At 55.1% G+C, this 13,572-nt stretch overlaps 5 protein-coding genes across 5 annotated transcripts; 2 read left to right on the forward strand and 3 right to left on the reverse strand.

Moving 5' to 3' along the window:
* Positions 1-1,204: 1,204 nt before the first annotated feature.
* On the reverse strand, positions 1,205-2,299 carry A1O7_03800 (uncharacterized protein; the record flags this gene model as incomplete). The annotated part of the gene is made up of 1 exon (XM_007757817.1): positions 1,205-2,299. One exon carries the CDS (start codon positions 2,297-2,299, stop codon positions 1,205-1,207), a length of 1,095 nt encoding a protein of 364 aa, XP_007756007.1.
* A 1,399-nt stretch (positions 2,300-3,698) lies between these two features.
* A1O7_03801 (uncharacterized protein) lies at positions 3,699-6,899 on the reverse strand (the record flags this gene model as incomplete). Its single annotated transcript, XM_007757818.1, has 4 exons — positions 3,699-4,693; positions 4,740-6,356; positions 6,415-6,754; positions 6,813-6,899. 4 exons carry the CDS (start codon positions 6,897-6,899, stop codon positions 3,699-3,701), a joined length of 3,039 nt encoding a protein of 1,012 aa, XP_007756008.1.
* Positions 6,900-7,511: 612 nt separating this feature from the next.
* On the forward strand, positions 7,512-9,069 carry A1O7_03802 (uncharacterized protein; the record flags this gene model as incomplete). The annotated part of the gene is made up of 2 exons (XM_007757819.1): positions 7,512-7,827; positions 7,910-9,069. The coding sequence occupies 2 exons, from the start codon at positions 7,512-7,514 to the stop codon at positions 9,067-9,069; spliced, it is 1,476 nt and encodes a 491-aa protein (XP_007756009.1).
* A 1,540-nt stretch (positions 9,070-10,609) lies between these two features.
* Positions 10,610-11,458, forward strand: A1O7_03803 (uncharacterized protein; the record flags this gene model as incomplete). Its single annotated transcript, XM_007757820.1, has 1 exon — positions 10,610-11,458. One exon carries the CDS (start codon positions 10,610-10,612, stop codon positions 11,456-11,458), a length of 849 nt encoding a protein of 282 aa, XP_007756010.1.
* Positions 11,459-12,227: 769 nt separating this feature from the next.
* A1O7_03804 (uncharacterized protein) lies at positions 12,228-12,841 on the reverse strand (the record flags this gene model as incomplete). The annotated part of the gene is made up of 2 exons (XM_007757821.1): positions 12,228-12,623; positions 12,698-12,841. The coding sequence occupies 2 exons, from the start codon at positions 12,839-12,841 to the stop codon at positions 12,228-12,230; spliced, it is 540 nt and encodes a 179-aa protein (XP_007756011.1).
* Between the last annotated feature and the right edge of the window lie 731 nt (positions 12,842-13,572).

Genomic DNA, 13,572 nt, shown 5'->3' on the forward strand with positions numbered 1-13,572 from the left:
CGGAGGAACATTCGAAGGCAGGTGGGAGGAGACTGAAAGCGGAAGCAGGAGAGGGAGGCGGGGCTGCGAGCAGCAGGATGAGGGAATCTTTTTGTTCGGACGATATACGTGTCTTTTCTGCATTGATATCGGGCGTAAGAGTTCGTGCTAGATACCCAGCTTCAACGAGACATTGATATTTCCTGATCATTACCATTGTCGCCGTGGAGGTGACACTGCTGGTGCGAGGCTAGTCACGCTAGTGGTGGTGGGCATTCAGTGTGAGGCTTCTGGTGGCTCTATCGAGAGGCTGAGTCAGCATGCTTCCCATCAATCACGTGCTGCTCCCTGCACAGCACCTGCTTGTTGCACCGTGGTGGCACTTGCACCTCCATTGGTTGGCAGTCACGTGGGAGGGGCGATCAGTTCTTACTTTACTCTCACTTTAGGTTCATCTCTCTCTCTCTCTTCTTCACAGAAAATACACGATACTAAAGCACCAGCTGTCACTGCTACTGACTTGTCACCACTTCTTCTCCAGACAACATGTTAATTATTGAAACATCATTGAACTGTGCACAGTGGTGACTCCGCGGCTATTGGCCCGCTTCAAGTCCGAGGAAGGGCAATACGGCTCGTTACGACTTGGCCCTTTCTGGTGTTTTTGCATCTCCATACGAGCCACGTACTGTGCAAGTATCGATACGAGCCTCACCATTTCGTTCCCACGACGACGAGGTTCAGGTTCAGAGCTGCCTCTCTTGTATGCACGACTGTACCGCGATATCGCTAAACATGCCGATCGGAGATTCTTAAGACCGCTGCCATGACTGCAGACAACTTCGTCGCCATGCAGGACAACTACTGGCCACGCCGCCTCTGTCGGGCCATGGCGACCATCAGATCCCCATCCAAAGGGCAGGTCACAGCACGTATGGCAGAACCGAGGGCGCCTACTCACAATATCCGAATTACACATGGGGCCGCTGGCAGACCGAGCACGGGTACATCCACCCCTGCATGTGTTCAGCAGGAAGTTCTCACGGAGTGAGCACTGCCATTCTACGTTGACCCCTACACATACAGCACAGGTATATCATATCAATATCATATGAACCCACGGAAATGAACCAATCCCCATAGCACCAGCCATGCAATCCCAATATCAGCATCCTACGAACCCAGTCTATGCCGTGTCACCACATCACCGCCCCCCCTTTCTCATTCAGCCCTCGACCGGAACCCACGGGACTTGGACTCCATCTTGCCCTTCCGCAGGAGCTGATTCTCCTTGTCCGTCCCCGTCCCCAAGACCATCACCACCACCACCCTCTCCCTCCCCTTGGTCATCTCCATCCCCATCACAACCTGTAGCAGGAGAAGACACCACAAAAACACATCTCTCCTCCGCCTCGCCGGTGCCATCCCCTCTGACCACCTCGCGGATCCCGCCCTCCCACTCCCTTGCCACGTCCGCCCAAATGTCACGCACCTCCCTTTCGACCCTCTCTTTCTCTTCGGCCATTTTCACCACCAACACCGCCTCCTCGGCCTCGATCTTCTCCAACACGACAACGTCCTCCCTTAAGAGATGCCCGTCCGATCGGCCCGGCTCGGCGTTCTTGATCCGTGCGACCTGGCACACCGCTTTGGCTGCCGAGGTCAGCTCCACGAGCCGCAGTTGCCATTCGCGCAGTATCCCGGCGCTGAGGTCTCGGGAGCTGGCTTCGCGTTGGCGCGCTAGCGAGAGCGAACAGTCGAGACAGCGCGAGGGGTGGGAGAAGTACTGCTTGATGTGCACGGTCGTATCTTTCTCTTCTGTGTCTGTGGCTGGCCCTGGGGCGTTGGTAGGTGACGTGAGTCTGTAATCACGCTCACGTCCGTGGTCGTGCTCAAGGTCGTGCTGCTCTGGATCTGGACCAGACATCCCAGCTGGTACGATGGCTTCATTGGACTCTGGTGCGGATGTTGATGGCGGACACGAACTCGAGTTGACGCCCTTGATCTCCGGGTCTTGCATATTCGTCGCCGACTCCGTTGCTACTGGCGCTACTGGTGCTGCCGCTAGAGAAGACCTCTCGGTGATCTCGGTCCTCAGCACGGGGGGTATATACGCCGGTCGAGGCGTCGGGGGCGTGCTATGAGGACATTTCGGAAAGTGAATCACTGTGTTGGGCGGGATGGGGCTCGTGAGCGGGTTCTTTTGCGCAGGATCCGCAGCCGCTTTGCTCATACCAGTATTGGGACTGGTTGCGACGGCAGGACGTGTTCTTGTGCGAGTCGACAGCTGGCGAACCAGCTTCTTCATTTTGTTCTCCATGGTGGAAGGTGAGTGAGTGGGTGAGTTATTGTTGAGTGAGCTGCGATTCTGATCTCGGGGGTTTGATTTGACCTGCCCTGGCCGGATGTGATCTCGCGACTGTGATGTGCGTTGAAGAAGAAAGACTGCTTGCCCGCTCGCTTGCTTCCAGTCACTGCCCAAGTGTCACTTCCACGCTGATCTCAGAGCCCAATCCTTCACTCAGACTCCAATCCAGTTTCGGAGCGAAAATGCAGGACACGCGAAAAGGCTGACAGGTAGCACGACTCACAGTGAATGAATGAGGAACGGGATCATCGACGCGAAGCAAAGTGAATCAACATCACACAATCTTAACAAACATTACGAGAGTCCATCGAGAAGATTCCCGAACCTGGCCCTTGCCGGGCACGAACAATGAACGGAGGACATACCACACAAAGAGCACGTACATTGTCTGGAGTGTACGCTGGCCAGTGTGTCGACTGGACTAGCAGACTGAACCTCGTCATTTCGATTCCATCTCCTCGACATTCCTCCTCGTTATTCGGCAGTCATTGCGCAAGCCTCGCCGTTCGCATGCAGCACATGAGACAAAGCCGTGGTGATAGTGATGGTGACAATGACGGTGACAGTGATGGCAATGGTGTCATCAAACAAAGGCAACCGAGCCAGCGAGCACAGACTGCGCGACTGCTTCCAGAAGACGCTTGGACCTACACAAGCGGCTGGTTTTTTGTCCAAGTGAATAGGGCTTGACGACTTCGGCTTCTCCCACCACTCAGAAAGAGTTCATGTAAGGACAGATCGCTTCAGGAAGGTAAGGTAACGTAATTCCAGTATCCTATACCTTTGCTCTGCCCAGAAAGGCCAAAGTGCCCGTCGATCGCTTGATCACTCAAAGTCAAATGAATCAGTGGGTAGCGAGCATGTCGGCAGAACAGACAGTCTCGGCCGAACACCAATGATGCTCTCGCAATGTATGCGCAACTAGGTGAACCGTGGCATGAATGTCTTGACAAGGCGCTCAGAAACTGAGGAACTGCTACGGGGACCTACCAGGCCTGGCAATTGTGGTGGGAGACTTGCGCTCCCAGGAAATTATTGTCTGCCCATGCGCCCCGCGGGCCACAGATACCGCAGCGAGTAAAGTGATGGTCGGAACGACGATGCTAGAAGTTATAATGCTGGCACGAGACGAGATCGTTCGAGAAAGCTGACACTCTGACCTGCGGAACGACTCAATCCAAATATAGATGTCCATGATATTTTTGCAATTGATGCCACCAACCGGCTGATTTTCTCTCGAAATCTGGTCCAGGAAGCTTATTTGGACAAACCTTATGATCCCGTTCTATCTGCATCCGCGAATTTGCCATGGACTCATCTCATCGTAATGTGTCTCGCTGCCCGCTTGGCTTCAGAACCCAAATTTATTCCCGATGAAGCCCAACGCCGCCGCCCGCTTCTGCTTGGCGACAAACTTATCCACTCCATCGCTCCAACTAGAGCTGCTCTCGGCAGCCCTGTCGAGGCTATCACCCGCTAGGCCTAGGTTTTCTGTCCTCTCTTGAATCTGCCGTTGCATGTATGCCCAGTAGCCCTCCTGGTTTTGATCCGGTTTCGCCGCTCGGCCCGTGCGTGCCGCTTCACGCTGACGTTCGAATTCGGCTTCCTGAGCGGCACGCATTTCGGCCATCATTCTCTTAGACGGTGGTCGCTCAGGGCCACCGATCAGGATATCCAGGTCTGATGGTGTAATATACTGGGTGCCGGCGATCCATTGCAGGTTGCTGATGGTAGGACGCGGAGGGACAGGTTTCGCAGCGTCGTACAGACGATCTGTGCTGGGTGGAAGGGACGTGCCGCAGCCGAAGACGTTGACAATGGCTAGCTCGCTTGGCCCGACCCAACCCAATATATCACCAGTAGGAGTAACGATTGCGTCGCCGAAACATTTCGTGTCCAAGAGGTGGTTTACCCTCGTAGAAGCGATTTCTTTAAGCGCGGGGATGGAGAATGCTCGGGCGGCAACGTCGCCGAAGAGACCAATGAGCGCGTACCCACGATCTTCATAGCGCGCTACTGTCGCCGAGTCGCAGAGATAGTTGTCGAAGGTCTTGGAGGCGCCCTTTGCAGATGCAGGACGGAAGATGTGGGCTGATGAGGCTGTGACTGCCACGAGGACACCGTCGACTTTGCGACCGGACTGTAGCCCACCCATTGCGTAGCCCGAAGCATATGCTGGCGCACCAGTTTGAGAGTCGATTGGACACAGCGAGATGACTCGGTCATCGGAGATCTTTGCAACACCTGCAAGTTGAGCAGAGTATCGACCGGTCTGGGATGGCAGGATCTTGAAAGTTACCACCCGACCACTAGACGTGCCAACAAAGAGGGCGAGTGAGGAGTAGTCTGTCGTGATCAGTACGGTTCCGAAAACAACACCAGAAGCACTTACCATCGCCGTCCAAGGTCAAGATACCGAACTCCATTGCTGTGGGATGTTCTGAAGACGGAGAGGCGGCTGTCGATCGCCTGCTACTACCACGATGATGATGACTTCCGGCAGCGATTTCAGACAAGAGAGCAGTATGGATGATAGCTGGACCTCGAAGATCAATTATGGTCACTCCACCTGCGGCATATCCTGCAGCCACAAAGCCAACATCGGCATGCTGCAACGCAGTGACAGGGCCTTGCTGGTCGTTTGTCATGGTCAGTGGCAACAGGCCCTCTTTCAGACCCGGGTCTGCTCGGTCACTAATATCTTGCATTTTGCCAGGCCCTGCGTTGGGGCTGGGAGCCGACGGCGGATTTCCTGCACCTTGGTTTCGGTTGAGTCGGAAGACGACTAGTTCTCCTGACTTCAGACCAACTGATAGTTCGCCGGTCGCTCCGGACATGCTCATCTGCGTGACCTCGAGCTGGTCCCAGCGACCCACAGCCCTGCCCAGGTCAACTTGAATCATGCCAGGGTTCTCAATAACGTCGCCATGACCGGCATCCCATACTCGAATGGTGCCATCAGCATGTGCAGCTTGGATAACGTTTCTGTTTTCGTGCCGCTTGAGAGGTTTTATACCTTCCGCACCACCTATTACAAAATTTGGGCCGTGCTGGCGAATTTCGCGCATACCGAGCCACCTGGTCCGGTCAACAAACGCCAGAGCTGTCTTGGTCACGAATGGGTGCACAAATGATAAGGAGACGTGGAGTTGATTGGTAGGCGTAATGGGATGTCCAGATGGGAAGCTGAGCGTGATGACTTCGCCAGACGACAGTACGGTGATGACTGCGATAGGATCGTGAGAGCCTGCAAAATGAGGAGACGAGCGAGGTATGGGAAGAAATGTGTTGATTGTAGCATTAGTCGGTGTTGGGAGAATGTGCACCCGGTTGGGGTTCCGAAAGTGGCCAGCCAGAAAATCCCAAGTTGATGTCTGGTAGTTTGGCGTCGGCCCGAACTCGATGAAGGTCAGACCTCGAGTCGGGGTCGTCATCGAAGAACCACCAGCCAGAAGCAAACCTGTGTCATCGGGATTCTGTTTCGAGCACCAGGCTATGTGGGAGTAGGGCTCCTTAACAGCCCCTCCAAAGCCAGGGCTCACAGGCGTAATCGGACTTTTAGGGAGATCTTGGCGGGATGATCCTGCCCCCGGTACGTTGACGTCTGTCTCTTCGATGGTGCGGGCATGAACCACCCTTCCATCGCGGGGATCCCAGAACACCAAGCTCGAGTCGTCATGGGCCGTTAGTATGAATGTGCCGGTGGGGTGCCACAGAGCGCGTGTAAGGCGCGGATACCGCACTGTGTTTGTGGTTGCGTGATCTGCGTCTCCACCACGAGCACCCCGCGGGAGTTCATATTGGAAGAACTTGAGAGCCTTGTTCTGCTTGAAAGAGTAGATGACGGCGCCTTCGGAATAACCGATGAGCAGCGTACCAATATCCTTAGGGTGGAACTGCATCGACACTACTGGCAACACACGTGCTCTGGGATTTCGCTCACGCCAGAGATTGGGAATCTTGAAGCCCGTTATATTCTCACGGTCGAGGTCAAACGCCACAATATCTCCTGCGACGTCGTCAGCCTCGCTTCATTCGCCCGCCAACGCGTTCGTGTCGCCACCCACCATTTTGCAATCCGGAGAAAACGTAGTCTAGACTCGGATCGGAGAGGATGGCAGTGACATGGCCGGGAGGCGCATAGTTGGCCTGTAAATGCTTCGAATCGAGGCTGAACACAATGACATCATTCTTGCTGTCCAGTACGACGAGTTTGTCGGCGCAGAACTGAATGTCTCGAACGGAGGAGCGTCGAGGAGGAGTAAATGTGACGCAGACTCTTTTCTGGCCGAAGACGTAGACGATGCCAGGCCCGAATTGAGATTCGTTGGTGCCAACCGCGAGGAGCGACTGTACCGCATCGTAGGCAAGGACCGATATCTGCGAGTTGATGCCGTACCGTGCGAACTTGAGAAGCAGTCAGTCTCTCTCATGTGTTGCAGCTGGATCACGGGGAAGGGCATACATCGTCTAGCATGAAAGCCTCAGGCGTGACACCTGCCGACAAGTCCCCTTGGATGCCAGCCTGCTTGCCCCGTAGGAAGTGCGCCATACCGTGCAATGCAACGGGGCGATGATTCTCGCATGACAAGAGGCAGCTCACAAAGGCCTTTGCTGTTTGCCATGAGACAGCTGCAACCCAAAGGCTGCGGTTGCACGAGGTCGACGATCGGAGGGGCGGTTCCTGAAGGTGGATCTCAGGGCGACGTCATCTCACCTCGGCGCCAGCCTTGTCACAGCCTCGTCGCAGCCTTCCCTCAAGTCACGTGCACAAACTGGACACATTTAGCGCGGTATCACGTGATAATGATCTGATTACCTACCTCGTAGGTATTCTGCCACCTTGGCCGAACGTCTAGGCATCCGATAAGCCAGCGTAAATCCTGCCAGCACAAAACCGGTGATCATCCAGAGACAAAGTCCCTTACTTGTCACGCAGTACCGTTGAACTCAACTGTAACTCATTGAGCAATGAGGGTGTTCTGCCTCGGCATGGATGGTTTTCGTGGCGATCTCCGCCGGATAGGGCGGCACAGCCCTCCGAAACGAGGATAGCACCATTGTCACAGGAGACTCGTGCCGGTCCGGACGACTTGAAATCTGCTCGTCGCGCCGAGAATGCCTTGGGTCTGTAGTGTCAGTCTGTTCTGTCTGAGGCTGAAGCATGCCAATCGACCTGCAGAAGCCTGCTACACCTATTCGCCGCCTCGAACTTGGTCCGGATGAAAAACGGGTTGTCGGAGTCGACGGCGACCGGGAAGTCGTTGCATCGTTTGAAAGTCCGTTCGATCTTCCGACATGGCGGAAATGGGTCATTACCACGCTTCTGGCGTTGATGACCACGGCCGTAACGTTTGCGAGCTCTATCTGGTCTGCGACTATCGCCGTAACGTCAAGGGAGTTCAACGTCAGTGAAACAGTTTCCCTCCTGGGGGTGTCGCTTTATGTGTTGGGATTTAGTGTCGGTCCCATTGTCTGGGGTACGTTCGCCGCTCTATATCTGCTCTCTATGTTTCCGAATCGTCGCAATTCGGTGCTTACCTAACGGTGGGATCCCTGCAGGCCCATTATCAGAATTCAAGGGACGTCGATTACCACTCTTTTCCGCCTTCTTCGCGTGGACACTCCTCCAAATACCCATCGGAGTGGTCAAAAATCTCCCTGCACTTCTCGTATGTCGCCTGTTAGCCGGGTGCTTCGGAGCTTCGCCTCAGGTCCTGGTCGGTGCCACCTACGCTGATTTTTGGGAGCCAGCGGAGCGGGGCGTCGCCACCGCGGTCTACTCAGTAGCGGTTTACGTAGGGCCTACTCTTGGGCCCATCTTTGGTGCACTTCTCACCGAAAGCAGTCTCGGTTGGCACTGGACGGGCTGGCTTTCCCTTATTCTCGGCGTCGTTATTGGAATCCCGGCTTTCGTCTTCATTCCCGAGACATATGGCCCAATCCTCCAACAAAGGGCGAACAGGAAACTCAATTCGGCACAAGACTCCTCAGGACCGACCGAACAGAACGTCAAGCAAGCTCCAGCCTTTGCAGAATTTGTACACAATTACATGTTTAAGCCGGCAGTCATGTTCTGCGTGGAGCCGATGCTCATGGTCATGGCGCTATATATTGCCATCGTCTACGGGATCCTCTATCTGACCTTCTTCGCTTTTCCATACAGCTTCGTCCAAGGCAGAGGTTGGGATCCCCGGACCGGGACCCTCCCATTCTTGAGCATCTTGACAAGCGTGGTCATATCTTCGTTCGGGGTGGCGCTGTATTCGAAACGATATTATCGCCCCAGGCTACGCGCTCGCGGTTCAGTCTTACCCGAGGACCGCTTACCCTTGGTCATGCTCGGTAGCATCATTTTGCCCATCGGGCTCTTTTTCTTCGCCTGGACTTCATCAAGCAAGATCTCCCCGGTCCCGCAAATCGTCGCGGGATTCTTCATCGGAAGTGGCATCATGCTCATTTTCACCAACGCTGTGGCGTTTCTGGTGGACATCTATCTTCAGTCCGCTGCCAGTGCGATGGCGGCAAGCACGATCGTCAGGAGTCTGGTGGCAGCGGGCTTCCCATTGGCTGCACCACGCATGTATAAATCTTTGGGCACAGCATGGGCTACCAGTGTCCTCGGCTTTCTGTGCGTGTTGGCCATCCCAGCTCCGTTTCTCTTCTACAAATATGGGCGGAAGTTGCGACAAATGTCACGGTTTGCGCCGATGCCAGGCTAGCCATCCTCCATGACAATGCATACAGTCCGATCATGATCGATACTGCGTCCCGGCTTGAGACAGTGGTTCCAACAGCTTTCAGTGGCTTTTACCCTGTTTTACTGCTTCCAGTAGTGAAGACGATGCGCCATCGGGTCTGTTACGATCGAGGAGATGCTTTCGAAGAGGATCAACTGGGCGGACAAGATGTGAATTTCTTTGCACGCTTGAACCTCGACAGCATGGAAAAAGGTCTTGGCGAAATCACATGCATTATTAGGGGCTTACAATTCCACCTTCTCCTAGTCGCTGCCTCACTTTCATTCCACATTTCAGATGTTCGAACACCAATCATCTCAGCATAATCATAGACAGCCAAAGGTGGAATCTACAACGATCGAGGTGCCAGCATTAGATGCACCAGTCAAGCGGCTACCCCACCAGACAACACTCTCTCGGAGACTACTTCAGCTTCCGGAACATGTGGTCAAGTCCGTCGGCCACGCGTTCTGGACCACGGGGGCCGTCCACCGTGAAGCCTGAAACTGTTCGTCTTCATCGGCCTGCGATGCGCGACCTCGCAGTCAACCACGAACATGTTTTCGTCTCTTCGGTTTCTGGTTATGCGATGGACGTACCCTGGCATGAAGAGCTGTCTTGGACTCGGTGTCTAGGCCGTACGACGCAGATCACAAAAATAACCCCTCCATTACCGTTGAGCATGTCTCCGTCTTCTTCCCAGGAGAAGTGGAACATCTGACCTTCTCCAAGCCCTGCATGCAGCCTCCTATCCCATTGTCTTCCACAAGACAACATGAAGACCTGCAGCTGGAAACCTTTGCCGACCAACGATCACGAAGACATGGCCATAGGGCTGGAGGCATCAAACCTTGGGGGCTCGGCAACTCAGGATGGGTTCTTTGACACAAAACATACGAGCACAATGCTCAAAACGGACTGGAACAATCCGGCCCTATCGAACTGAGTCGAAAGTCCAGTAGTATACCGGCACAAACTTCGTACTCGGAAGTTTAATGGAGCTTCACGAGGCAGAAACAGATTGCCCTCCATTCGAAGATGCGCCAGAACAGCCGGAAAGTCTTGGCAGCTGAACCGAACACGAATTGTATCCCAGTCACGCGAGCTTGGGCGGCAGAACACGAGCGACGAGCGGAACATACCACCCGGATACGCGCATTTGCACATGGACAAAGCAGTCTCATGGAGGTAGGTAGGCAGCTAGGTATCAGGTCGTCTCAAGCCTGGCCCGCACGAGATCGGCGCTCGTCTATATCTGTTGTGCTAAGGAATTTGCCCGACATGGAAGGGCTGTCCAAAAAGCCCGTCGAGTGTAGGATTCTTCCTTGGCCGCAGGGAGGCGCCTCACAGTCCGAGATACATAACGGAGTGAGTCGAGCGTAAGGCGAATTGCTTGCCATACCACAACGATCGATCCTTTCTTTCTGCCAGAAGCCCAGAGACGTCCCGATTTCCTCTTTTTTTTCTTCTTCCTCGTCGAATCTCTTTGCAAACCCAATACTCGCGGACCCCCTTCTCCACAATGGCCGACACATTTGTCGACCCGACCACCACGTCAGAGCAATCACCATGGTCAATCCTGAACAAGCTCCCCACCAAGCGGATCGACGCTGCCATCACGCGCGCCTCCCAGGCCGGCGTTCCGCAACAAGCAGGTCAAACAGGCGGGTACGCCCCTCGGTACCTTCATCTCTCCCACATCCCGCTCTTCCCACTCTACTCGGCAGGCCAGCACGAGCTGCTGGCCAAAGAGCAGAAGCGCAAGGAGAGCATCATCAAGAACATGGACGCCGCGGACCCGGACAAGAACCTCACTGGCGGGCAGAAGGCGTTCCTGGGCGTGTTGGGCCACGTCACGGGCGGGGGCAGCATCGTGAGCGCCAAGCGGTGGGAACGCCGACTCGAGGGCGCCAGCGTCTGGACCTCCAACAACCTAATGCAGCAGAACAAGCTGGTCGTGTTCACGAGGTGGGCTGTGCCCTCGCCGCCGGGTCACCAGGGAACCGTGCCTTGGTTCGTCGACGTGGTCGAGCACCGATTCCTCGACACCGCCGGGGGGGACCACAGCAGCACGTTCAAGAAGATGGGCGGCAACGTCGTCATGTTGAAGGTCGGCATTGGCGGCGGCATAGCGCACGCCAAGAAAGTCACGCTGCGGTTGCTCAAGACGGAGGCCAAGGGACTGAAGACGCAGAAGACGTGGACGAAGCGCATCAACTTTCAGCCGTGCGAGGCCATCACGTTCGTGGGCGACAGCGAGATTCTGGCCATGGAGATCGTGGCGCGCGTCCAGAGGGCGTGCAGTTCCGTCGAGGCCATGGAGGTCCAGAAGCGGTTCGACAAGGAGTGGATGGTGCCGCTTGTGCAGTGAGACTGTGACGCTGTAGTGGTGGTGGTGGTAGTCGCGCTTGATGCCGTCCACTTACCGTTGAAGTTGGCGTGTACACATGCATGGAATTTTCATTTGACGTCAACCTGATGTTTGCGGGCATTCGTTACACCGCGTCCTGGCGAATCTCGAACCAAATGAATCACATTGCGACTACAAGACACACACGCCAAGTTATTTGCAGTAACCCCAACCCCATTCGCCAAGGACCGAACGAACAGGCTTCCTATAGGTGTCCAACGACTGGGTACGTTCAATCATCGTGTCTGTAGTGAATGAGTGACTGAGTGACTGAGTGACTGAGTGACTGAGTGACTGAGTGACTGAGTGACTGAGTGACTGAGTGACTGAGTGACTGCCCAACTGACTGGCCGGATCGATCCATCTACTTGATCATGTGCCAGCCCCCCAGCCTATCGAGCTACATTTGACTGTTCACTACGCTGTATTTAGCACTGGAGTCTGAGACCGAGTAATCCATTCTAGCCGAGTAAAGTGCGTCGCCAACTCCGGATCATGTGTTGGACAAAGAATAGCAACACAAACAAGACCTACAGTAGCGAGTCCCAACGCGTGTGCTTCGGTCACCTGTACTCGACATGAATAATCACCTACATAGGCACGACAGGTGTCGCAATCACGGGACAGCACAACCATCGCAGTCCAAGGCTGTCCCCGTCACCGTCACCGTCAACCACCACCACCACCAACGACAGATGATCACGTTGACGGCACGGTCCTGCTAATCCGACTACTTCCCAATCACGCCTCTCGCCATCAACATCTGCACGGCCGGCAAACTGTCACTCATAATCTCGGTCCTCTTCAGCACGATGCCATCGTGCGGCGCCCCCGACTGCCTCACGTAGTGAAACACAAACGCCCCCGGGATTTTGACGTCCCACTCCCGTCCCTGCTGATCCTTGACTTTCTTCTCCTGGGCCGTCGCCTGGCCCGGCAGGTTGGCGAAAAGATAGGCCTGCCCGATCATGTCCCACCCGTCCTTGGTCTCCCACGTGACGAGCAGGTAGGGCTCGTGGAACTCCGAGGTGAAGAACTGGTACATGCCCTTGGACTCTTTGAACGCCTGGGCGTTGCCGGTGTGAGAGGAGCCGTCCGGTTTGACGAGTGTGAAGTCCGGGGAAAACTGTGTGGCAGGATATCAGCTGTCGGGACCATCAAGGGGTGGCACGATATGCTGCTCGAGGTGGACGAACTCACCCAGTCGCATTCGTCTTTGTCCCAACCGCCCCGCTTGTTGAAGTTGAGAGTGTAGTCCTCCATCCACTTCATTGCTGGATGCTTTCTAGTCTCCTCGTCCCAGGGGCCGACGTGGATAAATGCGGGCTGGGTAGGAACAGACATGATGCAAGCCTGAGCGGTGTGGTGTTGGGGCAGAAAAACGTGAGTTTGTAAGATATGACTCGGTGAGGCTGGAAGCAGTCGTTGGAGGGTAGACGAGGCAGATGGGCTGCCCACGGCCGGCTTTATAGTCCCTTGATTGAAGACCGAACGATTGCCCGATCCTTGTCACCATCGACACGACTTACCATCTGCCATCGCAAGCTCTCTCAGCTCGGCCTACCTCGACATGTCATCTGAATTCACCGCCCACTCTGACAGGCTCTCCCGAGTCACCGCCCCCGCCCTGACAGGTTCATCCCGGATTCACCGCTTACCCAAAGTTCGTTTGACATCGACGAAAGCTGTGTGCACGAGGCATTATCTCGAGCATCATTCGATGCCGTGGATCAGGAACAGGTATAGCAGCGAAGTCCAAACTGTGGCGTCGCCCATGGCAGCAGCTGAAGGAAGCATTTGGAGGAACCCAGCTTCTCACAACAGGGCGATATGAACCGTGCAACTCCGCAATGAGGCGTCATACTAACCGGTTTCCGAAGGCGTTCTGAAGACGCGGCAGATGCGGGGAGACGCGTCCACCCGTATTCAGTCAAACCTGTAGAGGTGGCAGCCTGGTCAGTGGAGGCTTCGGAAACATGCAATTCAGCTCTTGTCGTGGTGCCATATGGTGTGGTTCGATGGAATGCCGACTGAAGGTGTATGCCACGATGATGGAAGCCACAGAACAAGGGTCG

Source organism: Cladophialophora yegresii (genome assembly GCF_000585515.1).
Source record: "Cladophialophora yegresii CBS 114405 chromosome Unknown aczIN-supercont1.3, whole genome shotgun sequence".
Classification (NCBI taxonomy): domain Eukaryota; kingdom Fungi; phylum Ascomycota; class Eurotiomycetes; order Chaetothyriales; family Herpotrichiellaceae; genus Cladophialophora; species Cladophialophora yegresii.